Source organism: Fukomys damarensis, unplaced genomic scaffold, assembly GCF_012274545.1.
Source record: "Fukomys damarensis isolate Sample0158 unplaced genomic scaffold, DMR_v1.0_HiC HiC_scaffold_17, whole genome shotgun sequence".
In the NCBI taxonomy this organism is placed as follows: Eukaryota; Metazoa; Chordata; class Mammalia; order Rodentia; family Bathyergidae; genus Fukomys; species Fukomys damarensis.
The window spans coordinates 3,030,206-3,056,114 of NW_022900929.1; the positions used below are offsets into that span (position 1 = coordinate 3,030,206).

The following is a 25,909-nucleotide window of genomic DNA, read 5'->3' on the forward strand; positions in this document are numbered from 1 at the left end:
AGTGTCACCATGGCCTCAGATTCCTCACTTGTACGCTTGGGGTGGTGATGGTGATGGTTAGGGAAAGGGCAGTCTGTCCCCAGCACTCTGTCCACGTAAGTGAGCACTACTGAGCCCATTTTACAGAGGAAGGAACTGAGTGTGAGTGAAGGAGGAGGAGGGTGGCTTGTAGCTGCAGCGCCTGCTCTTCATCTCCTGGTAGCTCTGTGTTGGGGAGATGGAGGTTAGGCACCCCTGCGCCCCACAGCCCTGCCCCTCCAAGCTGAACAAAGGTGACTTTAATCTCCCGTAGCCCTGGGCTGGGTTTTTAGGATACCACCAAAGCGCGGGGGAACAGGCCTCTCTTGATCTCATTAAGAAAGCATTTTTCTTTTAATCCAGCGGCACAGTGGAGCGTCTGCACAGGCTGGCCCTCTCCGCCTCCCACGGCATTCCTGGGCTGGGGTGCTGGGGCGCGGGTTAGGGGCTGAGTGCGAGTCTGTGCCCGCCTGCGGTGTCTGCTGGGCCCTGGAACAGGGGGAAGGGTGGGTTTGTGGAGAAAGTATGGACAGCACCAGCACATCCTCAAGCTTGGGGCCTGTGACTTGTAGCCTGAGGAGCTTCACCTGAGGATATGTCCAGGCCTGGGGTCCATCTGGGTGAGGGGCTGGGACTGTCTTGTTGTAGGGATGCTGCTTTCTGGCCTGCAGGGGTCCCTGACAGCTGGGATGTGATGCTCCCCAGGTTAGAAGGCACTGGAGCCTCCTTTGGATCTGTGTGTACACAAAAGGAAACTAAGGCCTGGTGGGTGTGGGGGCCCCCACTGCCTGCTCAGCACCCCCCCACCTGCCCTAGGCTTGCGCTCAGTCCTGCGGGGGCGCAGCGGGTGGCACGCGCTGGGCGGGCCGGCAGAGGAAGGCACATTCCTACCCGTGTGCTGACGGGCCCAGGCGGGCACCAGCAGCTCCTTACCCCACCCAGATGGCTCCCTCCTCTTCCGCCGAAGGATCCTGGCGGGGTGGCAGGATGGCTGGGTGCCGGCGCAGGTGGAGCTTTACTGTGGCCTTGGGCAGGGCGTGGTACTCTGCCAATGAGCGGTTCCCTTGCATGAACAGCAAGAGAGGTCTGGGGCCCCTCATCGGAACTGGGGACCTGAGCCCTTTTCCGACACCACCACACTGACCAACACTGCCTCACAGAACTTTGGGGACAGCTTTGGCCAAGGGTAACCAGCCATGCTGGTCACACCCTGAGGGACCAGCCTAACAGTCAAAGGGCCACAGTACTGGTGGCCACACCCCTGCCTGAGGACCTCTTGCCCAGCCCGGCCCAGTTAACCAGGCCAGCTGTATGGTAATGACAGCATGGCCACTCCTGCTTAACTCCTCGGAGTTAAGGCAGCCGGCGCCCCTAGTCACTCGTCACTCGGCCCAGGACAAAGCCAACGGACAATGCCTGGTGATTCATCCTCCCTCCGGCCCTTTGTCTGCTGGGGCTTGGCAGCCACCCAGCAGAGCCCTTTGTCCCCAACCCAAGTGACTGAGACTTGGCTTCCCCAAGCTCTTCTTGCCTGTTCCCCCTGCCTTTCCTCCTAAGGCCCTGAAGCCCACAGGGGGGCACCGTCAATAAGGGTGTGTGCCACCAGGTGCGAGGGCGGGCTGGCCAAGAGCCGTTTACCTGGTGAGTGGGTGGGGCGCCCCACCTGGCTCGTGCCTCCCAGCTGCCTAGGTGACCTTGGGCCCAGCTGTCGAGGTTGGTGAGTGAGGCCCCCCAGCCAGCCGAGACGCCCTGGACGTCTGAGCCCTGCTTCTTGCAGGTGGGGGAAGGAGTGGGGGTGTGGGTGGGGTAAACGCTAGTGGGGAGAAGATGTCCAGAGCTGCAGCTGCCAGACTCCAGCAGACCCAGCCCCACCCACCACCCCACCATGGCCCAGGGTCTGAGATGCCGTGCTGCAGCTCAGGGTTATATCTCTCCTTCCAGACATTCATCTTCACCGACGGGGAGGACGAAGTGCTGGCCAGGCACACGGGTGAGCCCTGAGCTTGGGGGGCTTGGGGCAGAGGGCCGCCCTCCTTCAGAGCAAACGTCCCTCCTTCCTCTCCTACAGGGGCCGAGAGGTCAGGGGCCGAGGGACTAGGAGGGCAGTTTACTCAAGGGTTTGCTCAACGCTCCGCCCCACCACTCGGGCCCCCAATTCTCATGCAAATGAGGCCCTTTCAGCCCCGAAGTCCCTTTGAGCCTGGCCAGCAGCAACAGGTGGCGGGTGCTGGGAAAAAGCTGGCTGAATGGGCAGGGGCGGGGCACCCTGGGGAGGGGGCAGGCTGGGGGAGGGCCCATGGGCCTCAGCCCCGCTAGGGTGGGAGGGTGGCTGGGGGGGGCCTTGCTGGTGCCCAGGTTCTCACAGGCCCCACCTCACCCACAGGCAACGTGGTCAACACCAACTGCTCAGCTGCCCACAGCCGCCAGGCGCTGTCCTGCAAGATGGCTGTGGAGTATGACCATTTCATTGAGTCCGGGAGGAAGTGAGTTGGCCCCTAGCTGTTGCCCTCCGAATCCCCTGCCGGGCCTTCCCCTGCTGTGTCCTCCTCACGGCCCTGCCTTGTCCTCAGATGGTTCTGCCATGTGGATGATGACAACTACGTCAACCTGCGGGCCCTGCTGCGGCTGCTGGCCAGCTACCCACACACCCAGGACATCTACATCGGCAAGCCCAGCCTGGACCGACCCATCCAGGCCACTGAGCGTGTCAGTGAGAACAGGGTGGTGAGTTCCATGAGCCCCGCTGGAGCAGGTGTTGGGATGGAGGCTCTCATGCCTTGCGGCCTCATGATGTCTCCCTGTCCCCAGCGTCCTGTCCACTTCTGGTTTGCCACTGGTGGGGCTGGCTTCTGCATCAGCCGAGGGCTGGCGCTAAAGATGAGTCCATGGGCCAGGTGAGTGCATGGGTCTCAGGGTCCTGGGACCTGGGACTTTGGGCCTGGCTGGCTTAGTCCTCCCTGCAGTGGGGTCCCCGCCTGTGTCCCCTTCCTCCTCAGGCTTACAGAGGCAGCTGTACTCACAGCCACTTCCTTCACAGCTGTCCTGCTCAGAGCAGACACCAGTGGCAGTAGCACCCCACGTACCTTTGGCCAGGCCCCCTTCCTGTATTAGAAATGCGCGTGCGCACACACACACACACACACACACACACACACACACACACACAGAGCAGCAGGACTAGTGTGGAGGAGGAAGTAGCGCTGGGGAAAGGGACACAGGGTGTTCTTCACCGGCACCTGCCTCTCAGCCCAGTGTGAAGTGTCCTGCCCAGCTCCCTGTGCTGCCCCTGCTCACTACCCCTGCCCTTCCCTCCTGCAGTGGTGGCCACTTCATGAGCACTGCGGAGCGCATCCGACTGCCAGATGACTGCACCGTAGGCTACATTGTGGAAGCTCTGCTGGGCGTACCCCTCATCCGCAGTGGCCTCTTCCACTCACACCTGGAGAACCTGCAGCAGGTGCCTGCCTCCAAGCTCCACGAGCAGGTACGCCATCCCTGGGCCCAGCCAGGACTGAATGAGTGCAGGAAGGGCTGAGGAGTGAGGGGGCACACTCAAGAGAAGAGGCGGGTAGATCATTGTCTTACTGAGCAGGTCAAGCTGGGTGGGGCAGTGTGTGACTATAATTCCAGCAGTCTGGGAGGCTGAAGCAGGAGTGTGTGGGTCACAAATTTGAGCCTAGCCTGGGCAAATTAGTGAATTAGGAAGACCCTGTCAAAATAAAAATTAAAAAGGGCTGAGGATGTAGCTCAGTGCTAAGGTCCTGAGTTCAGTCCCCAGTTCCACAAAAATAAGAGGTGAGGAAGAGTCCCACTGTCAGCTGCTACTGGGCACCAGAGTCTCCCACCAGTGCAGACTCAGTTCCCACCAAGTTGCCATCCTTCCGTCCTTCCACCTTCCAGGGAACAAACCCACCTGCACTGTGCTTCCATTCCAAATCATTGGATACTCTCCTGTTCACAGCTGCAGCCCCCACTCAGGACTTCATCCTGGGCTGTTAGGGTAGGCATCCTCAGTCGGAGGGGACGGCCGGACCCCTCCAGCATCATGTGGCCCCTGTCCCCACAGGTGACCCTGAGCTATGGTATGTTTGAGAACAAGCGGAACGTGGTCCATGTGAAGAGCCCCTTCTCAGTGGAGGCTGACCCGTCCAGGTGAGGACTGCAGCTGGTGTCTTTACAACATGACTGTATAGAGGAGCCCCAAAAGGCTCCTTTGCTGGGGGGGTGAGCTGGGGTCTCCTTGGGTGCTGTAGGCCAGCAAGTGGCGCTTGGCACCCTGCCCTGCATGGACCAGCCCTCCGCTCTGTCCCTGCAGGTTCCGCTCCATCCACTGCCACCTGTACCCGGACACACCCTGGTGTCCTCGCACCGCCATCTTCTAGCACCATGGCTGAGACCCTGTCCCTGGGTGCCCCTGGTATCCAAAGGGCCTAGGGACCTCTGTTGTGCCACCCTGGCCTTGGCCCTCAAGGCATCCCTGTGAGTGTATGTCACATGCCCACAGGGCAGCGGGCTGCTGGGCAGTTCTGCTTCTTGAGGAGCTGGGAAGAGACCCCACACCCTGTGGTCCCTCTATGGGCAGCTCTGTGTTATGATTTTGGATCTCTTGCTCAGAGCTTCTCTGCAGGGATGTGGGTGCCCCTACCTGCTGAGCACAGGCCTTGATCCTGAGCCATCCTTGGGGCAGGGGACGCTGGTTTGGAGGGGAGAGGCCTGTGCCCCTCCTGGGAGCTCTGGCACTGTGTGTGACTTTGAGTAACAGCAGCCGCTGGTCTATCCCAGTGACCCCAAGACTCCCCCAGTGACTGTGCAACTAGTGAACAGCCCTCCCAGGTGTGTGTGGGGGTATCTTCCAGCCCCCTGAGATCCTGCCTTTGTCTCCCCCATTGGGGGAGACAGAGCTGAACATTTTATCTCCTCTCCAAAGTAGAGAGAATGTCGCCCACAGTGGGCGTGTCTGTAAATATTGTGACAGTATTTTTTTACTGTACTGTTTGGAAAGGGGTGGGTAAAAAGGGGGGGGTTGTGTGCTGTTTTCAGGGGTGGGTGAGGAGGGTCGTATTTTATCTTTTCTGTGGATCAGAAAAAGCAGACACCAAACTTGGGGTCCCCTTTGTAAAGCAGACTGCGAACGTCTAACTCGCTCTGTATTTATGTGTTCCAGTATCTGGAATCCCCTCCCTCATCCTCCCTAGGCCCCTGGGCTTATGTAGCTCCCGGCCTTTGGGGTATGTCCTGCGTTCTGTGTTCTCTTTGCAAAGACATAGCTAGGAAAGCAGATGATAAGGGAGAAGCTCTCAGGGAATTGGAGTGTTGTTGCTATGGTGACATCCTTTTGCTGTGAATAAAGGTGCTCTTTGCAGCAACCAGAGGTCCTGGTCCTGGTCCTGGCTGGAAGTTGGGCCCAAGTCCAGGTCCATCCTGTTGGTTCCAGGGGGCCAAGGGGTGAGATGGGGGGAGACCTGGTTTGCGCTACAGAAAGTAGGTAAGAAGAAAACCCTACAAGCCAGCCAGACATGGTTGTGTATCCCTGTAATCCCAGCACTTTGAGAGGATGAGGTGAGGTGATGGTGCTGCTGGTGGTGGTGGTCGTGTGATTTCAAGCCCAGTCTGGACAATTTATCGAGATTCTGTCTCAAAAAATAAAAAGGTCTGAGGGTATAGTTCAGTGCAAAGTTCCTGGGTTCAATCCCCAGTACCCAAAACAAAACAAAAAGACTGTACAAGCAGCTATTGTGGAAGGACATTTCAGATCAAAACATCTGCTGGTCAGGGCCTGAAAGGAGTGGTCAGCCCAGTGCAGGGGGTCGCTGGTGGGCCAGCAGCAGGAGACTACAGATGTAGCCAAGGAAGCAGCCTTAGTTCATTCCTTCCTGCAAGAGGAGTAGTGCTGTGGCTGGACCTGGTGCCTCCCTACCTAGTTTCATCCCCATCACAAGTCGAGAGTCCAATCTGCACACAGGGAAACTGAGGCCCAGAGCAAATAGTATCCAGGGTCAGGCACTGGGGCTGCTGACATTTGGACCCAGCCTCTCCTCTTGTCATGGGAGCTTGGAGGGCCCTCCCAGGATGGCAGTGCCCAAATGGCCACTGCCCAGCTGGACCTGCCCCCACCTTAGCAGGTCCCAGGAAGTGGGCAGGGATCTGACTGCCCTCCTGTAAGGACAGCAGCTGTGCAGGGGCCTTTCTTCCTCAAATCCAGCGTGAGGGCCACCTAGCCTCCTACTGGGGAGTTCCCCTCCCCTCCCCCTTCCTGCTACCTCATTTCCTCCTCTTTAGACTGAGCTGCTCCTCCCCCAGGCGCCTGTTCTGGCCTGGCTGCTCCCAGCTGGGGGGCTCAGGCCCCCCTTTTTACTGAGCTTATGTGACTCACTGTTTCAGGCAGAGCTCTTTGAAAGGTACCTCCCCCACCCTCACACACAAAGACCTTCTCTAGCCCCTTCCCCTGCCCCACGAGACAGGTGCCCATTGGCACAGCACCCCAAAATGGGCTCCCTTCCTCTCAGCCACTGCTGGTGGCTGACCTGGGCGGCGTCCTGATCATGGAGAGGCCTGAGTCAGCAGCAGGGTGTGGTTTCCAAAGGCCATGGCACTGGGCACCGGGGTATGGCCAGTGGTCATGTTAAAGTAGAGGAAGCCTATGTGTCCTAGCCCACTGGGGGAGTGCCCCCAGACTTTGCTGCTGTTGTCCCTGGTACTGGCAGTGTGCAGGGCCTGGTGAGATGATGGCCATGTACTTTTGGATGGTACTGGACTGTCTTCTGGACCAGGAAGTTGACACTTGCAGGGGGAGTGCCACAGCGGAACAGGCTGTGAGCACAGCCCGGGGGCCTCCTTCCTGCCTGGGTGAGTCAGAGGCAGGGTGCTCTCTGCCTGGTCCCCCACACTGCCTCAGCAGCTGCCATCAGCCTCCCTGACAGCCCCAAACAGGAAGGGGGAGGGGGGTGAGGCAGGGCATCGTGGCCTGGACAGGTGGGACAAGTGGGCTGTCAGCATTGCTGGCCAGATGTTTCCAAATGGGGAGGACAGTGGTGCAGAGGGTGGGGGATTGCCCCGCCCTCCCCAGCCTGGTTGCCTTTATCAGAAATGGGTAGCTGATGGGGAGGGGTCCTGGGAGGGACACAGGCCAGCAGCCTTGGGCCTTTCCTGACCCAAAGAGAAGCTGAGCAGTGAAGTTGCTCTGGTCAGAAGGGGAAGCAGGTTAGGAGAGGCTCCAGGGCAGCGAGTGCCTGGTTCCTCCTAACCCTTCAGGGTGTGAGGGGATGCTCACCCAGGCCTGAGGGAGCTCCTCTCCCCACAGGATGGTTCTGAGGATGCCCCCCACATACACTGAAATTCTGCCAGCTCACACCCAGGCTGGGGCCAATTGGAGTCCTGGAAGGCCCCTTCCAAAACTGCCCATCATTTATGAAACTTTCAAAAATAAAGACGCTCAGGCTGCTGGGTGCTGAGGGAGGGGATGAGACTCAGCCCCCAACCCCAGCTTCTGCTTTCCAGGTGGGTTGGGGGAGAGGGAGGAGTGCAGTGGCTGGACAGAGCTGAGCCCAGTTGAGAGAGGTTGCTGGGGTGGGCCTTCCCTGCTCGCTTTAAACTGCCTCCCCCTGAGGTCCCCAAAGCTGACATCCTGGATGAGGCTTCTCTTGGCTGCAGTGGGAAGACTGTAAAATGGGGAGAGCTGGGCATTCCAGCTTGGCATAGACCAGGGAAGGAGTAGAGGGGGACTGGGTAGAGGGCTGGGAGGCAGGATGTGCAATGGGATCAGCGTCCCAGACCCTCTCCCCCACACCTGGTCCTCCCCCAATAGCAATCAGGCGGCAGGTTAGACCTGCTGGGTGGCTTCTCCAGGCCCCTTCTCTGGAACTGTCAGAGGGAAGTAGGGGCCAGGTCCAGACCCCTCCTGTGTTGGTGAGAAACTGGCCAGACCTTCTTCCTTATGCCCATATGCCACCCCAGCCCCAGCCTTACTGGATCTTCTTGGAGGTGACTCCTCCCAACTCTACTTTCTGAGCCCAGAGCCAGGCACCCCAGAAGCCACTTGGGGCATCCTTAGGAGGGACCCAGAGATGAGGAGGCCCCTCATCTTGACCCCTAGAGGTTGCCCAGATGTTGCCACGAAGAGTGGGGGCCCACAGTTCTGGCTGTTTCTCCGTGTATCCTAAGTACCCAGTTCTCAGCCTCTATCCCCAATACAACCAGCCGCAGTCCTTGGGCGCCATCTGGTGGCAACAGCTGCTGGCGCTTGGGCTGAATCCTGCTATCCTGAGACCCATGCCTGGACAGAGGTGTGCAAGCCCAATGGAAGGAGGAGGTGACCACTGCAGCTTGAGCTTGCCCCTCACATCTCACTGTACACCCTTACTAATGACACGGGGCATAATTACCAGCATCTAACTCATGTAAAATGGGGAACGTCAAGCATCAGGGCAGAACCGGGGCCTCAGGAAGCCTCAGGGTTCCTCTGGCAGTCTTAAACCAGAGGTGTCTGGTAACACGTCCTCACAAGGGATAGCACCACTCCTCTCCAGCAGGCTCTTGCCTGCCAGCTGAGCCGCACAGCACCTCTGGTACCTGTGGGGTGGGGAGTTGCTCTTCTGGAGCCCCAGTGGAGTCGCCCGCTACCACCACCGCCACCGCCATTGCCACCGAGGATTCAGCGCCCCCTGCTGGCAGATTCCAGTCCTGCACCTAATTTTGGGAGCACCTCTACTCAATTTCCAGACACTCCTGTGGAGCCTCTCCAAAGCACTACATCTCCGTTCCCAGAGTGCATCACCTGCTTCCCTCATAGGTATTCACAGGCCCCTCGCTCTGGAGTTTCAAGTCCGAGTTCCTGGCTCCTGCAGTTCTTGTCACATCCATCCTTGGAGACGTTGGTGTAGCTGCTCTCCTGTCCTTGCCCACGCCGCCCACCACAGCCTCCACTGTCCAGCCTTCCCACATGTATCCTGACCTTATGATTCTTCCATTCCCATGGGCCCCTCCAGGGTTTGTTCTCAGCTGGCTGTACTCTCACCATCAGGCATTGCAGACTTGATCTCATCTGCATCTTCCGTGGCTGCTTGTCTCCTGTGGGCCAGGCCTGCACTTGGGACTTGGCCATGTGAGGCTGGCCACCTGCTCTAGGGGCTGCATGTGGCTGAAGAAAAGTGGCCTCCACCCCAGGCTAGTCTCACTTTGCTCCAGACTCGGACCTCAGGAAGCCCTCAACCTCAGTGCCCCCCAACCCCTCTCCTGCAAGCCCACCCTTCCCCAGCCTGTCTCTAACCACCTTGCTTCCTATTTCACTGGAGCCTGCTAACTCACCCCAGGGTTGGCCCCATGTGTCTGCAGCCAGTCCTTCCTGGACCGCAGCTCCCAGTCCTCCTTGGCTGCTTAGGAAGTCCAAGTCAAGCTTAGTGGCAGACAACTGTAATCTCAGTAGATGAGGTAGAAGGATTGAAAGTTTTTAGCCCAGCCTGGGCAATTTAGCAAGACCTTGAGTCAAAAGTTGAAGGTGGGGAAAAAGTTGGGGATGGGTTGGGGATGTAGCTTAGTGTAAAGGCCCCAAGTTCAAACCCCAGTGCTGGAAAGAAAAACCATCTACCCAAATACGTTTCCCCTGTTTCCCACAGTCACTTTCTTTTCTGTGCTGGGGGCCCCATTAGCCCTACCACTGTGCTGTCATTTCCCACTTAATACACACACACCAAGCACCGCTCTGTCCGCGCTTTGCGAACAGCTTCACACTTTTTTCCTTTTAGCTCACCTCCTCAAATGGCTGGTTGGTTCTGTCCTCCAGCTGCTCCTCTCCTGAACTGCTGCTACCCAGCACCCTCTGGCTTCATCCGCTGGGTCTGGTTGGATGGCTCGACATCCGGGTCACTGAACCTGCCATCTCTGACCATCAGTCCATCACTGATCATCGGTCCCATGTGATGTGCTGCTTTATCGCCCTTGATGGACTGTCATCATGTGGTGTCCATGACACCTGCACCCCTGCGCTTCCTCCAGATTCCATGGGCGCTCTTCCCTGAGCCCCCACCTCTGCACTGTCCATGTCAAAAAGACAGGCTCAATGTGTGCATAGCTGGACCTCTGACCTCCCTCGCTCCCAAACACATGCCAACTGCTCAACCCAAACCCACACCCATAGCTGGCCTGCCAGGAAGTGCAGTGAGCAGTACCTTTCTCCCAACTCTGCCCCAGCCCTGCTGCCATCAGGTCTCACCTGCACTATGGCATGAGCTTCCTAACTGGTCTGTGGCTTCTGCATCATTACAATCCTCCTGCCTCAGCCTCCCAGAGTGCTGGGATTACAGGCATGCACCACCACACCCAGCTAGGATGTTGGCTTTTACCCTCAATACACATGGGGGCGCTGAGGTCCCAGTGTGTGGGGTGTATTTGAGGTCATTCTTCATGACCCCTGGCTATCGCTCCAAGACTAGGGCTCCTGTCTTTCAGGCTCCTAGATGCCAGGTGCCCAGAGTCCACAGGTCACTGTCAAAGACACCCTGGAGCTGCCAATATCTATGCTGTGAAAGTTCAACATGCCCTTCTCCACAGCACACCCACCCTATGCCCCTCTTGAGTGTTCCCAATGTTTCATTTATGTTATTGTTTTTTGGGGCAAGGTCTCACCATGTAGTTCAGGCTGGCCCAGAACTCCAAGGGCTGGGATTATAGGCATGTGCAGTCAATCTTGAAAGCTCTGGTTGAGGCTGCTGGTTTCCTTGGCCTGGTGTCCATGTGAGCCCAAGCTAGGAGCCAGGGCCCCCAGTATCTTGCACAGCCCCAGATATCCCAAAGGCCCTGCCAACTTCACAGGCCTGATGTCTCCCTGTGATGTGGGTGCTGCCACCTGCAGGGCTGTGCTGAGGCCTCAAGGAGCCGCCTCACTGGAACCCACTCCTCTTAGCAAACCAGAAGGCCATTCCCACTGCAGGGGTGGAGGATTCACTGAGGCACTGTGCTGCTTCTGGAAAGATGGAGGACTAGTGGGAACCCCCTATGGCTCCATTCTGGCACTCGGCCCCTCCACTGCACCCTCACCAGGCAAGGGCAGGCACCTCACAGCCTCCTGGCCCTCCCCTCCCTGGGCAGCAGGACTGCAGAGTCAGGCTGTCTCCCTATCTATGATCACACTGCCACACCATCTGCAGCCAGCTGTAGGCCTGCAAGGCCCCACCTGCCCAGGGAGCCCAACATTCACGGAGGTCCTGCCCTTGCCTAGTCCTGATGTCTTCCAGAGCTCATCAGGTCCCCACCCATCAGAGTCCCCTGCCTCAACCTACAAGCAACATAGAGCTGGGGACCTTCCCAATTAATTTAGGAAAAGTCACCTGTTCTTTAAAATGTATTTATTTTAAAACATGAAACCCAAGCTGAATAGAAACCACAGAAATTACATCGACAAGATTTTTAGTTTTTGCCAAGAAAAAGTCCCCAAAGAAATAAAAATCAAACGCAAAACCCAGTTTTAGAAAACAAAAACAGCAACAGGACACACAGCCACAGGCTTACGGAGGCTGAGGGGTGCAGCCCGGTGCAGCTCTGGTGTTAAGGTACACGGGGCAAGATTCGGGGGGAGGGTTTAACAAAATCATACATAAAACAAATAGGGGCAATCACAAGCATCGTGGCTAAACACAAAGAAGCCCACACAAACTGCCCTGATCCCTGGGCCCCAGGGGCTGCCAACTGATCCCTCTGGGCTGGGCAGAGCTAGGACCTGGGTAGGGAGGGCAATGGTAGGGACCTGGAATTGCATAGTGAAATGGGGTGGGTGTCAGGAGGGTCAGGGTGCTCCCAGTCAGGCCCTCCCACTACCCAACCTCACCTTGTTTGGGAGACTGGGGCTGGACACCAGAGGAACCCCATGGACCCTCCCGAAAGCCTGGAAGAGCCCTGGGGTCAGACATGGCCAACACCCCACAGCCTCCTACTCTCCATGTGGTCAAGTCCTCACCCATGCTCCAGAGTCCAGGAGGGCAGAGTGGGAGTGGCAGGTGTCCCTGGCCTGGCACCCTAAGAAATGTGGTGATGTGGCTGGGCAGGGTGGTCAGGAAAGGGGCACCAAAAACTCAGAACAGAAAGAAACCAAGGGCAGGAGCCACTGAAGTCTGGGAGTGAACCCCTCTTGACTTCCCCCTTTCCTTTCTTCAGCCTCGGGTGAAGTCACAGGGCACACATGCGCACATGCACGCACACACACACACACTCACACACACTCACATACACACGACGGCAGGACTTCCACAGCACAGGTTCACGGCCACATCCGGGCAGTGCCTGCCTCTCATGCTATGTACATTCACCTTGTGGGTGGCTCTTGGCCGCTGGCAGCGCTTGTGCTTCTAAGCGGTCCTGGAGCACATGGCAGGCACTGCCCTCTGGACCCATGGCCAGGAATGCACCTGTGGCAGGCTGAGCAGGTTGGCTGTGGCCAGCTTCCGTGGCCCCCAATCTAGAGCAAGAGTCCCCTCCGTTGAGTATGACAAAACTGGGGGGCTCTGATGCCTAGGCTGAGAGTCCTAGGTCTGCTATTTCCCCTGCCCATCCCCTTTTGGTCCCAGACACCAGCATGAAGAAGGGTTTCAGGGGTAGGGAAGGATAAAGGTCACCCCAGGAGGGGTGGGTGGTTCTGGGCAGGCAGCTGCCTACTGCTCCAAGAGGGAGAACCACAGGTCCGTTTGGCCCTGCCATGCTGCCCAGTGGCCCTCTGGCTGCCCTGGCATTGACACATGGCCAGAGCCCAAACCAGACCATATCTTGTGGACTGGCCAGGCCAGAAGGGTCAGAACCTCAAGGTCCCAATTTGGGGCTGGTTCTATACGCCTCACTGCAGGAAGCACAGCAAACATCATACACCAAAGCCAAAAGCACCATCGGGAAGCCTTGTTCCCGCTTCACAGGTAGGGAGACCAAAGTCATGGCAACCTGAGCCCATGGCCCTGGGGACAGGATCCTCCTGGGACGGCACCTGCCCAGGGAAGGGAGGGGTCACCAAGCTCTCTGAGCTGCCTGTTGGGTCTGCAGCCTGTCCCCAGCAGCACCCCAGGAAGAAACTGCTACTCCAGCCCTGGCTCCAGCTGGCCCATCCTGGGCCTCAGATCCAGGCTGGACTTGGGTCACACTTGCTGGCTCTGGGCTGGCCAGGGGCACCCGTGGAGGCTGGGAGTGAGGTTAGTGGTTAGTCCCAAGAAGGGCGGCAGGGGCTGGGTGCACATTCACAGCTGGCTCAGTCCCAGCCCCTGAGGCTGGGCTCCAGGGACACAGCATCTGTCCTGGGTGGAACTGGGGGAGGACCGGGGCAGTGGTACTGCTCAGCCTGCCGCCCCAGCCTGCCCTAGAGATGACAAATATGGTTAGTGCAAAAAACAAACCAGAGGAAGCTGCCAAGTCTTTTGGGTGTAGGGAGGGAGTTTGGCACCAAGAAGGTGGCCAGCACCGAGAGGCCAGCAAGTGACCTGGGCTCTGTGTGGCACCTGTTATCCATGGGAGGGTTGGGTGCCTTGGGAAGGGGTGGCACTGTGGGAGAAAGCAATGCTGGGCAGGAGGCAGAAGAAAGCTCTCCTTGGAGAGAGGCTGTGCTCAGGGCAGTGGTGTGAACGAGAGGGCTGGTGCCAGAAGCTGTAGAGAGAGAGGCGTGTGGAGGGTCCCATGTGTAGAGAGCACCCATCCCTCAGTGGCCAGCAACACCAGGCAGAAGGGCTGCTGCACTGCCTTGCCTGTGAACTAAGAGTGATCCATGGAAGTGTGGAGAGGGAGGTGCCAGGAAGGCTCAGCACTGTGGAAGGGAAGGAGTGGTCTGGGGAGCCGGGATGGGTACAGCAGACAGTCGGGAGGGCCATCTGCGGAGCGAGCATGTCAGGACAGGAGCTCCTGGCACAGAGCAGGGTTCAGTCAGTCCGAGGGGACAGTGAGATGAGGGAGCAGGGGCCAGGCAAGGCCAGGGTGGTGGCAGTATCTGTCCAGATATATGACTGGGCTGGGGTGGGCATTTCCACGCCCCTGCAGAGAGGAGAGGAGAGGGAGGGGCTGCAGAGGACCAGGCTGGCATTTGGAGGGCCTAGCAGGTAACCGCAGGGTAGAAGCAGCAGTGCTGGCCTGGGGGGGATGGCACGTGGGGCAGGTGGCTGGTCGGTGCGCAGTCTAGTGCCCGCTGCCGCTGGAGTCAGGGCGAGGCTGGCTCGTGGCGAGGTATTTGGCTCTCATGCTGGAGGAGTACTGGAGGAGAGAGGGAAGGAGGTCAGCAGGGTGCCAGGTATGGTGAGGCCAGCAGTGGCCCCTCATTGTGGTCCTTGGTGGGGTGAACCAGAGCCAGTCCTCGGTAGACAGTAATACAGCACAGGGTGCAGCTGGTACAGCCGAGGGAGGACTGGGTACAGCTGAGGGAGGCAGTGGTCCCCAGAGAGCAGACATTGGCCTTGACTCTGCAGCCCTCTACCAATTAGATGAGCACATCCAGTTTCTTCCACTCCCCATTGCTGGCATTTGGGCATCCATCAGACAGAGCCCTAATACCCCTAAAAGCCTTAACTGTACCCCACGTGCCCAGTGGCCAGAACCTGGTGGCCACATGCAGGCTGCCTGCCCAGTGGGCTAAGGCCCAGGCCCCTGCCTCAAAGCTCTGCCTGGAGCCAGGCCATGCCACAAGTCACTGGAGTGAGGTCACCTCAGCCTCCTCACTCAGGGCCACAGACATTCTGCCCCATCACTCCTGACTGCAGGGATGTTGCCACCTGCTTGGGGTCAGATAGAGAACCAACTGGGGGTCATCTTGGATCTCAGATTTGGGGACAGGTGACAGGTGGGGTGACCCCAGCCTGCCTGGCCCTGCAGATGACCCACACCTCTTTGCCACCCTCACCCAATTAACTGTGAGTATGAAGGCTTTGAGCAGTGAACATGTATGCAAGGAAGTATGGTATGTATGTGTGCTCACAGGGAGCACGCAGACAAAGCACGTGCTAAGGCCAGGCAGTGTGCAAATGGCTCACATGCCCATGGTGGGGTCAAAGGCCAAGGCTGTACCCAAGGTTGCCAGTGGCACAGAAGCCTGGCAGGCTGATCCCACTGGCCCCAGGTGGGCTCCTGCAAGCCCAGGGACCCCACGCTGGTCCCCACAATCCCCAGATCCAGAGGGACAGTGCTCTTCGGGTTCCCCGAGGCCCTCCTAGAACATCTAGAAGGTTGCAAACAGCTGGGAAGTGGCCATGGAGTGGGCAGGAGGAGGAGCAGCAGCACCAGGAGCCACATCATTCCATGGACATGCAGCAGAGACGCAAGGAACAGCCAGACCCTGAAGGAGCCCCTGCAGTGTCTGCACTGCCATGGGGGACAGTGGGGCCAAGTTTGCACACCTGTGCTCGCTGACATGCAGGGCCACATCAGGGGCCACGCACACAGGCACAGGCTGCCAGTAAAGGAGGTGACAAGAGAGGCTGGACCCCTTGTGCTGGTGGCAGAGTCCCTAGAGGCTGGGGAAGTGGGATGGGGCTCACTGCCCCTGCTGAGACAGGCGGGCTGAGGACCAGTCAGAAGCCTCTGGGCTAGGCAGTGCACTCAGCACAGCCCTGAGACAGGGCCCAAGGCCAGCACTGGTGGAGGGTGGTGGTGAGTGGAGGGCACAAGGCATAGAGGAACAGGCGAGTGCCGTGCGGGGCAGGGACCGGCCGGATCAGTACCTGTCACTCTGAGGGCACAGCTACCACAGCATTCGGGCACTGTCCAAGGGCTTAAACTGCCAGCCTGCGTGGCTGCCAGAGTCCAGGGCAGCGAGATAGCGCTAGGAGGACCCAGGGTGGAAGAGGTGCAGGAGAGAGAGAGAGAGAGGGACATCCTCAACGCCAGGTGCAGCAAGGCCCTAGTGGGCTGTGCAGCTGTTGGGCCTCGGGGGGTAGACAGCCTGGGATGGCCTCCGGGCCTTACAGACTCCATCCAGATCCTGGGTAAACCAGGCCCAGCTCTGCTAGGGGATGACAGGACAGTGGCAGGATTCCTCAACAAGGCAGCCTCAGCCTCTTGGCCTGTCCTCACAGCCCAGACCCTCTAGGAAGCCCTGGGCTTGTAACTCAGCACAGTGCCTCTCTGATGACAAACCCACCGTGTCCCTTCTTGTCCATCTCTCACCCTCGAGGCCAGAAGGGACACTGGACCCAAGCTGGAAGAGCCAGAGACTGCGACACAGATAGAGACTTGGGAAGAGGAGGAAGGAAAGGAAGGAGGAAAGGCCCGTCCTAGGGAGGTGGGGAGAGAGTGCTAGACCTCCACAGTGAGAGTGAAGGTCACACCCTCTGTCTCCCCACCTACCCAAGACAGGGCCATGACACCAGGGCACCTCCATAATGGCATCCATTAGAGAGGTCCTGGCTAGAGAACCCCCACATGGCACTAGAGGCTCACAGCTGCCCGAGAGAGGCACACCACAGCACAAAGGTGGTGGGGCAGCACAGCCCCTGGAGGCCGAGGGTCCCTCCCGCCCCCTCCTCCTGCCTTGAGACTTACTGAGGGCGGTGGGGACTCGCGTCCAATGAGGGGGGTGTTCTCACAGCGGGGATTCTGGAAATTGGCATTCTGGCTCCTGAGGGGGGAGAAAAGCTGTAAGGGACAGTGGCCCCGGCTCTGCCAAGAGGGTTCATCTCTGATCCAGCCAGACCCTGTGCCCAGCCGGCTCTGCCTGGCACCCATCTTCGATGCTGACTCTACAGGGAAGGCTCCTATGTTCTCACTGGGGATCCCAGGAGCCCACCCATCACCTCTGCCTGGCTGGAACCTGTCTCCCATCAAGCTGTTACCCACTATGTACCAGGCCTTCCATCTGATCGTGTGGCCCCCCACTGCTCCTCCACCAGATTCACCCAGGGACAGAAGGTTCTCAGTACTAGGCTCCTCCCCAAAGTCTGGGGGCTGCCTGTGATACAGCCCCTTCTCCCTCCTGTGGGCCTGGCCTGCACCACCACCTTCACCTCTGTCCTGGGAGCCCCAGGCTGGATCAGCACAGCTGCTGCTATGCCCAGGGGCTCCCCGAGCCAGCAGGCCCTGGCTCTGCCTGTCCCCTGAGGCTGGCTTCATCCCACTGTTTGTAACTTACATGTACTCAGTGACCGGGGCATTGCTGACTGTGTGGGCCGCGGCTGGGATGCTGGTCTCACTGCCATAACTGCTGCCGCAACTATATAAACTGGGCATGTGCACACGGTATAGGCTGTCATGTGCCTGCCGAGGCCCTGGGGCAGCCTCCTCTTCCCCATCCTCATCTGGGCCCCTGCAGGAAGGAACATGTGACCCTTAGGACAGCAGGAGGGAACCAGCATGAGGCCTGCAGATGGCTCTGGTGCAGACACTGTGGACTACAGCCACTCACCCAGGTCTGAGCCTCAGTGTTGTCCCCTGAGACTGGGTACAAAGAAACCACACAGTCACCTGCATTCCAGGCCATGTCACCAGCCCACATATGGCAGTAGCAATGGCTGTCTGCTTATTAAGAGAAAGGTGTAGTCCTCTCCTGGGGAGTGCAGAAGAATGGGTGCTCTCTTTCAGATCTTCAGAACTGATCTGCGCCAGCAGGTGGCCTAAGCTGGTATTCCTTGCCTGTCTGCCCTCTGGCTTTCTGTCCTGCACTCCACACAGAGGTTGTAGGGTGAGGCAAGGGTGCTTTCACCAGACCTCTGCTGCTCCGGAGCTCCTCAGTGCCCTGCCTGTCCCAGATGGGACATAGGAGTGGGCTGCTGGATGGTGAGTTTCTCAGAAGAGGGAGCTGATGACTGAGTGAACACCAGCTAAGCCCAGGGAAGAGCACACACACACAGTGACTCATCTGGCATCATCTGACTCTCAAAGTGTGTCTTTTTACAATGGACCTTGTTCTTGCCAGGCAGGTGCGGTGCCAATGAGCTACATCCCTGGCCCCTACAACTCCTTTTTCACTGCAAGGGACACTGAAGCCCAGAGTAGTTAAGGAACAGTCCCAAAACTTGCCCATCACTCCAAGGATGGAGTCTGGATCTGAACACAGCCATGTGGTTCAAGTGCTGTGCTCTTGGCCACTCCACTAGAGCTACTGTCTTTATTGCCACAGCTACCATCATCATAATTATCACTGCCACAGCATCACCATCACTGTAACCACGTGCCTCACCACCATCACCAAATCACCATTATCAGCACCACCATCACCAACATCAAAGATCACTGTCATCACAACCAGTATCACCAACACCAGCACCACCAGCGTTATTACCACTACCATCACTGTCACAACCACCAGCATCACCACTAAAATCACCATCATCGTCACATCAGCACGCTCACCACCACTGTCACCACCTCTATCATCCTCAGCAACATCATCATCACAAGGGAAAATAACAGAAATCCAGGCAAAGGTAATAAATGAGAGCTGAGCTAGCTGCTCTCCAAGCTGGGCATCAAGAAGTGGGCATATCTCAAATGGGAGAAGAGGCGGAAGGTCTGGGAGATGGACCGTGGGGCTTCTGCAAGGGAAGGAGCCTGACACTTTCCACCCCACTCAACCCAGTACTAAATGAGAAGCCTGAGGCAGGGGCTGCCAGGAAGCCCACTTCAAAATAAGGACAGAGTGGTTCTGTGGGAGCCGGATCTGATCCATCCTGGTCACCCAGCAGAGGTTATGGCTGTCTGGACTCCTCCCTTCAGGAGATCACATAGCCGGGGTCTGCCCACAGTTCTGTGCCTCTGTACCCGGAGGACCCAGCCTTTAGAACAGTGACCTATGAGTCTACTCCTTAGCATGGGGAGACAGGGCCAAGCCAACGGTGCAGGTGACTCTGGTTCCCCACCTTGGCTGAGCTCTCGGGTTTTCTCCTGTGAAATGGGGGGTTCCCGGCTAGGGCCAGAGATCACGAGCTGGACATCTACAAGGGCCCATCCCTAAGACAGCCTGTAGGCTGTGTAGCAGGTTCACATTTCAGGACGTTGCTTGCCCTCACCTCTTCTGCTGCCAGGTGTGTGGGACACTGCAGACGATGGAACTGAACATGAGGGCTGTGACGAAGGAGAAGAGGGCCAGGTAGATGAGGCCCTCGATGCCGTCGTAGCACAAGCCTGTCAGTGCCTGCACGTAGTCCTGAGCCAGCAGAGATGAGACACAGGGATAGAGAGTCGAAGACAGAAAGTCTGAGATGGACAGGCCAGGTGAAGTTCAGCTGTAGCAGCTTGGATGCCCTGATACCAGGCTGGGCTGAAGCCCCCATCCACTAATGAATCTTTCTCTCAAGGACTACCCCTGCCCTCTACAGCTCCCCTCTCCCCTCAGCCCCCAGCTCCCCTAACTCCTGTCCTACCCTGTAGCTCCCCTTCAACCCCACAATGCCACTCTGACTCCTGACCTCCTCTGCTGCACCCTCTGGCCCTGTGGCCCTCACCAGGTGCAGGCTGCGGCAGTCCACCAGGGCAGTGAGGTGCTGCAGATTCACCTCTGTGCCGTTCAGCACCTCCTGGACATGGAGCAGGGGATCCTACGAGCAAATGAAACTCAAATCAACACTGCACTGAGGGGAGAACCAGGTCAGCCATGCTTTCCCGAGAGCCCCAAGTCTCCCTCCACCCCGTAACTGCCCCTGAAACTACCTTTGACCAATCCCCCTTGGCACAGCCCTGAGGACCCCAGCCTTTAGGAGGGGTGACCTTGGAGTCTGTCCGGACTTGCAGGGATAGGGGACACATGGATGCCTGTCCACTGTGGTCCTCACTACGTGAAGACACATCCTTATCATCACAGGGAAACAGACAGGCACTGCATGTCATGAGCTATACTTTCAAATATCCAACTTTGTGTAGCCAGGCCTGGTGGCACGCCTGTATCCCAGCTACTTGGAACGTTGAGGCAGGAAGACTGTATGTTCAAGTCCAGTGTGGGGGCAACTTAGTGAAAAAAGGGCTGAGATGCAGCTCAGTGCAAAGGCTCTGGGTTTAATCTCCAATACTAAAAAAAAAAAAAGAAGTCCTATTTAAGAACAGTAGAAGACAAGGGCAAATCCTCACACTACCTTAAGTGATGAAACAGTAGTGTGTTCCATGTTCACAGACACCTCTAGCCCTGTCCCGCGCACGGGGAAATGACCATGCAGAGAACGTGGGGCGGAGTGTGGGTCCTCTAGATCACCCGGCACTGTCTCCTGTCATATGCTTTCTTTCCTTCTTCTTTTTTTTCTTTTGCAGTACCAGGGATTGAACCCAGGGCCTTCACACTGAACTACACACCCACTTCTTTTTTAATTTTGAGATAGGGGTCTTGCTAAGTCACTCAGTTGCCCAGGCTGGGCTTGAGTTTGTGATCCTTCTGCTTTAGCCTCCCAGAGTGCTGGTACTGCAGCTGTAACACCCTTTCTAAGGACACTCTGGAATCCTGAAATAAATTTCAAGAGAACAGAGCCTACTGCTATGGGCTGCACTGTGTCTCCTAAAACTCCTGTGCTGAAGCGACCCCCAGAACCTCAGATCACTGTGCTTAGACAGGGCGATAGACAGTTAAGGTCAGCAGGGTAGGCGCTAAACCAATATGCCTGGGGTCATACAAAGGTGATTAGGAGGTAGACACAAAGAAGGACAACCCTGTGAGGACCCAGGGAGAAGACAGGGTCTACCAGACAAGGAGGGCTGCCTCAGGTAGAACCAGCCTTTTCTAACCTCTAGGACTATGAGGTATAAATGTCATTCCAGCATTCCTCTGTGGTGCTGGGGTATGGCCTTGCACATGCTACAACTGTGCTATGTCCCTAGTCTCTCATTTCTTTTAAGTGTTTAAATTACTTTGAAAATAAAGAACAAAATTATTTTTTAAAAGTCTATCAAAAATCCCCAGGAAAAAGGAACAAAAGAGGAGGGAAAAGAAAAAAAAGAAGACTACAGCTCCCTTCTCCCCTCAAAAGGGGTGGGGAACAGGACCCCTAGACTCCCATCAGAGGCTTCCTTGGGCCCTGCAGCCCCTCACCTTGGTGGCAGGGTGCTCCCGTGGGGTGGTCCTCAGAAGCTCGGCCACAATGTCCTGCATCTCCACCAGTGCCTTGTGGCTGCCTGACAGTTTCTGCTCCGCAGAGAGACATGAATTCCAGCAGGACGGCCCATCCCCAACCACACCCCAGGCAGCCTGCAAGTTCCCAGGTGGCTGGCTATGCCCGCTCTGCCCTACAGGATCTAGGACTCACCCTGCTCCCCAGCTGCCTCCACACCCAGAGACAACATAGCCCAAGGTGGTGATGGAACCCTAAGGCCACTATAGAGAAAAAAGCAGGGCATTCTCAAGGCAGACAGTGCTCGGGACCCAGAGTCATGCCATCTGATACGCAGCAGGTAAAGGGTTGATGCAGCTGCTGCTGCTGACCCCTCAAAAATCCCACCACCAGGATACCCAAATGGACAGCATTCCACAAAGGTGTCCCTAAGGCTTCAACGGGCCACCTGGCCTCTGCCCCTTCAGGATTGCCCAGGACAGCCCATGGAGTAAAAGGAGTCCAGGGTTACGGTGGCATTAGGCAGGTGAAGACAAAAGGCTTGTGCCAGGGTGCTAGTGTGGCAGCCCCAGGGCAGCAAGTGATGTCAACACAGCATTCACCTGGCTGCGTCTGCTCAGCCTCTGCGGTGCCTCTTGGCTAAGGATGTGCATGCTCTAAATCTAGAACAGGGCCTGCTCTGTCTCTCTACAGATACCACGCCCTGGGCTCTCCCCACCCTGCACCCGGCCTAGCCTTCCAGGACAGGGTTGGCTCTCACCTGCTGGAAGGGGTTGGCAGCATAGGGTGAACAGGCCAGGTAGTACTGCAAAATGTCTGCGGAGAGAGGGCAGAGTGGGCTAAGGCGGCAGCCCTGTGTGTGTGCACAGTGTGTCCTCAAGTGTGTGTCTGCATGTGTCCACATGTGTGTACATGTGTGCTATGTGTGTACATTTGCACTTTGCAAATATGTGCAGGCACATATGTGCATAAGCTCAAGTGTATATAGGTGACTATATATACACACGTGTGTGTGAGTGAGCTGTGGCCTCCAGGAAGACCCTGCCCTGGACCAGGGCCCCTGGTGCAGTGACAGCACCTACACTCAGCCCTGGGCTCTGTGCTTCCAACGAGCCTCCAGAAGCCCAGGGCTTGTCAGACCAGACACAGAAGTTGTATCGCTCACTGGTAAGTCCCACCAGCCCCACCCTCAGAGCACACCCTGTCTGCACCCCACCCTCTGCAGGAGTCCAATAGCCTTGCCCCAGGTCCTTGTCCCCACCTGGAGTCCAAAGACACTTTTAAAAGGTGATTGCATCATGGCTCACATTACTCTTCTGCCCTTCCAGAATAAAGCCCAAACTCCCACCTGTGGCCTGGACCTGCTGGCCTCTCCACTCCTCTCCCAGATGGTCTGGGGTTTCTGCCTTTCAAACACATCTAGTGTTTCTGCTCTGGGCCTTTTTACAAGATGCAGCCTGATCTGGCTCAACTTCAGTGCCACCTGTTGGCAGATCTTCCATTCTCAGACTGCCCACTCTGAAGCAGCACTGGACCACCTGCCCACCCCAGTCATCACTGGCCCCACAGCCCTGGAAAAGTGGTCAAGGTGGTCCTGTTGGCTCACTAGCTTCCTGGCCTAGGACCTGCTTCTCTAAGACCGAGGGCCATGAAGGCAGGGACCCCCAGCCTTGCTCATCTGGCTCTCCCAGCTCAGCCCAGTCAGGGGACCAACTCTGACATAGCCACAGACTCACCCCCATTCAACACGGAGTGCTCCTCCACCATCTTGGTCACATAGGTATCAGGGTCCACACAGAAATCGCTGGAACCCTGGGTGGGTGCAGGCAAAGAAGGGGATCACATTACTGGGCCTCAGGGGAGGTGGTGCCCTGGTCCCTCAGCGGGCAGAACCTGATCCCAGGGTCCACTTTTGGCTCAGGAAGGTGGAGGGTGAATCAGAAGGGGCATGGATATGCTGGGGGCTCGTGACAAGGACCCAGGGACATGGGACAAGTTAGGAGGGGACAGACAGTTGGCTTCCTTCACCTCCCACCTAGGCCCAGCAGATGGGGACTACTGGTCCCTGGCTACTCACCACAGACACAGCTAGCTCCAAGCCTAGAGCACCCCAGCTGATGACCAGGGCCAGCACTCCCAGTAAGCAGACCCTTGGGACAAAGAGAGCCGGTCAGCAGCCCCCAGGCTGGGAACTAGGACAGGCCATCCACTGAGGTATAGCCTGGAAGGCAGAACCCAGGTACATCTAGACATCTGGCCAAAAGGGCCTGGACTCAGCCAGAGCTCCCCAAGGTCCAGAGCCTGGATTAGTTCCCCTCCCGGCTTGATCAGAGGACAGAAGGCTCCCTGGGCTTGGCCCTTCCTGTCCCTAAGGCCTGTCCCCAGAGTCCTCTCTTTAGCAGACAACAGTCTCTGCTTCCTCTCTTTCTTTTCTTCACCGTGCTGGGAATGGAATCCAAGGCGTTGCACAGGCCAAGCAAACACTCCATCCCTGACCATACCCCACCCGTTTCTGCCTGACAGAGAAGTTTAAGGGGCCTGCTAGCCTCAGGCAGACCAGGCCCTCCCGTGCTTCATCCCCAGGGGCAGCTTTTGAACACCCTGGAGTGGGGGCTCTTGCCTGAATGGCTGGGCCTCCCTCACCTGACCCCCACTCCCTGTGCTCACTCCCAACCCTGCAGGCCTGTGTGCTGCGTGCACCTCTTGTTCCTTTGAGCTTCTGCTCTTCCACCCCCTCTCCCATGAACCCTGAGTACAGTGTGCACACTGCCCTGCTACCTGACCAGGCTTTGTTTCTTTCCAGTTCTCATCACCTGTCACACCTGTTTTACTTATTCCCCCCCGCCAGGCCTGGGAGTGCTACTGTGCAGGAACTAGAGAGTCCTCTGGACTCTCCCTGTACCAGGTGCATATAGAAATTGAGATGTGGCTATGCAACTGTTCAGGGAGGGACAGTGACACCACCTCAGAGCCACCCTGAGGGCAAGCTGTCACTCCATTTTTTGAGATGAGGGGACAGAGATGGGGAGCTGACACAAAACCTAAGGCTGCTACCTGGTAAATAACAAAGCCAACCAAACTGCTTCCACATCTAAGAGTAGAGGGTACAAGGAGTTCCATCCTGATCTCCTGGTTTCCCTAGAACCTGGGGACCTGGACAGGTGGCTCTAGATTTCCCATATGCAGACTTTCTTGAGGCAACCCAGACTGGACTGGGCACAGGGTGTGGGCACCTCAGAGAAGGCTCTGTACCAGAAACCCATCTCAGGCAGTCCATGGGCAAGGGCCTCGAGGTCCCACCACAGACCCCATGGCTGGAGAGAGAGGTGCTCACCCTGTCCCTCCCACAGATGCACCCAGACGCCACCCAGACTCACCCAATCAGGATGCCCTTGGAGCTTCGGATGAGGCCCACTAGCACCAAGAGGCAGATAATGACGTCAAACAGCAGCAGCCCCAAGTAGCCAAGCCATCTGTGGGCACATGTGGGTGTGAGCCAGGCACAAATGGGGCAGGGCCCAGGGAGAGGGGCAGAAGTGGCAGTCAGAATGGGGCAAACAGCCTGGATCCCAAGAGAGGCATCCACAGGCAGCTGCAGGCTTGGATATAGGTGTGGGTTCTTGGGGGAAATGTCCACTTGGCAGATTCCTGCCACTGCCAGGGACCTCCAGCTGCCCTGCCCTCACTTATGAGGCCTTGGGTCCTAGATGCTGAGAACAGGAAGGTCCCAAGAAGGCCATGACTACCCCGGGTGTTCTAGGACAGAGCACTGGACCACACCTGTACCAGTCGTAGAGGTCCACCTGCTCAGCCAGCATCTCTAGGGACACGCCTGGGTTCCTCCAGAAGGGGATGGCCTCAGTGTAGCCCAGCAGGGTCTCCAGAAGGCCCTGAAGCCGCTGGATAGCCCGCAGGGGCTCTGGTTTCCCAGCCAGCTGTCGCTCCAGGCTCTGCAGGCTGGGCTCTGCCGTGCGGTTCAGGGCGACTCCTGTGTCCCACACCTGCCACCAGGACAAGATGGAGCTGAGGCCCTACAAAGAAGGCCACTGCCCTCGGGCAATCCCATTCAGCCCCACAGCCCACCCCCACCCCGTGGCCACTCACGCGGTCCTGCACTCCAGCCACTGTGCGGTTTGCATGGCGGAGTGAGTAGGTAGCCCGATGGATGCCGTCGCTGGTCTCCCCATTGCCGTAGAATCCTACTGCGATGCCCGCGCTGGAGAGGGCCAGGCTGTGAGTGGGGGACAGCCCCACCATTCTGGGCTCCACCTACCTGGTGGTCCCTCCCGTAGCCCCCGCACTGCCTCACCTGCAAACCAGCGTGGCAATGATGACGCACCAGGCTGTGCAGCAGCAGTCAGCATCGAGGTGCTCGTCAGTCTTGCGCCTCCGGCAACACAGCCAGAAGGAATAGAAGAGCAGGAAGAGGAGGTCCAGGGCGAGGCAGGCCAGGGCGGCTGCCCCCAAAAGCAGCAGTGCCTAGAGGTAGGGGAGGCTGCTAAAGAATGTGGCCAGTACCTACTGCATCCTCCCCAGTCCTGGGAGGTGGTCCTGTCTCCGGATTGCAGGACAGAGATAGAGGTAGGTGCCCAACACCTCAACACCTAAGTGACTGACACTTCAGAGGGCACCCAAGAACCCCAGACTTCAGGGCTTGAGCCTAGTCCCACTAGGAGAGGCTGAGCAGCATGGCCATGGGCCCTCTCAGCCCCCACCCCAGTGAGGACCTCTCACATGCTTGTCCCCAGTGTCTAGGGCAGTTGCCAACATAGGTTTTAGGAAGAGGCTCAGGTGAAGGGTAGTTAAGAACATGTAATGGGCTGGGAATTTAGCTCAGTGGTTCTGCCGTCTGCCTCGCAAGCGCAAAGTCCTGAGTTCGATCCCCAGTACCAAAAAAAAAAAAAAAAAAAAAAAAAAAA

At 57.6% G+C, this 25,909-nt stretch overlaps 2 protein-coding genes across 4 annotated transcripts in view; one reads left to right on the plus strand and one right to left on the minus strand.

Annotated features, from left to right (window-relative positions):
• The first annotated feature begins 1,805 nt into the window (after positions 1–1,805).
• Positions 1,806–10,310, plus strand: Lfng (LFNG O-fucosylpeptide 3-beta-N-acetylglucosaminyltransferase). Of its 2 annotated transcripts, none has more exons than XM_010642787.3 (7): positions 1,806–2,008; positions 2,402–2,501; positions 2,589–2,742; positions 2,827–2,912; positions 3,337–3,502; positions 4,085–4,170; positions 8,807–10,310. In XM_010642787.3, exons 1-7 carry the CDS (start codon positions 1,846–1,848, stop codon positions 8,895–8,897), a joined length of 846 nt encoding a protein of 281 aa, XP_010641089.1. In that variant the 5' UTR covers positions 1,806–1,845; the 3' UTR covers positions 8,898–10,310. The 2 variants fall into 2 exon arrangements, with proteins under 2 accessions (XP_010641089.1, XP_010641090.1); XM_010642788.3 differs by lacking the exon at positions 8,807–10,310 and adding an exon at positions 4,334–5,605 and having other exon boundaries at positions 1,811–2,008.
• Positions 10,311–11,484: 1,174 nt separating this feature from the next.
• Positions 11,485–25,909, minus strand: part of Ttyh3 (tweety family member 3) — a 29,416-nt gene continuing 14,991 nt past the window's right edge. Inside the window, exons 2-15 of one of the 2 annotated variants that reach the window (XM_033764798.1) lie at positions 25,300–25,469; positions 25,095–25,206; positions 24,771–24,991; positions 24,368–24,463; positions 23,068–23,140; positions 22,727–22,802; positions 21,751–21,806; positions 20,972–21,064; positions 19,404–19,496; positions 18,969–19,105; positions 17,093–17,266; positions 16,507–16,582; positions 15,687–15,787; positions 14,150–14,226 (exon numbers count right to left, since the gene is read on the minus strand). In XM_033764798.1, coding sequence (XP_033620689.1) covers positions 15,707–15,787; positions 16,507–16,582; positions 17,093–17,266; positions 18,969–19,105; positions 19,404–19,496; positions 20,972–21,064; positions 21,751–21,806; positions 22,727–22,802; positions 23,068–23,140; positions 24,368–24,463; positions 24,771–24,991; positions 25,095–25,206; positions 25,300–25,469 — 1,458 coding nt within the window. In that variant the 3' untranslated portion in view covers positions 14,150–14,226; positions 15,687–15,706. Of the gene's footprint in view, positions 14,227–15,686; positions 15,788–16,506; positions 16,583–17,092; positions 17,267–18,968; positions 19,106–19,403; positions 19,497–20,971; positions 21,065–21,750; positions 21,807–22,726; positions 22,803–23,067; positions 23,141–24,367; positions 24,464–24,770; positions 24,992–25,094; positions 25,207–25,299; positions 25,470–25,909 lie in introns of both variants that reach the window. The other variant, XM_010642793.2, reaches the window with a different exon arrangement.

Excerpts from the sequence above, each read along its gene's own strand:
- Lfng (XM_010642787.3), top strand. The coding sequence starts at position 1,846 with ATGTCCAGAGCTGCAGCTGCCAGACTCCAGCAGACCCAGCCCCACCCA. Across the intron at positions 3,503-4,084 it reads CCTCCAAGCTCCACGAGCAG|GTGACCCTGAGCTATGGTAT; the intron begins GTACGCCATCCC and ends CTGTCCCCACAG. Across the intron at positions 4,171-8,806 it reads GTGGAGGCTGACCCGTCCAG|GTATTCACAGGCCCCTCGCT; the intron begins GTGAGGACTGCA and ends CTTCCCTCATAG.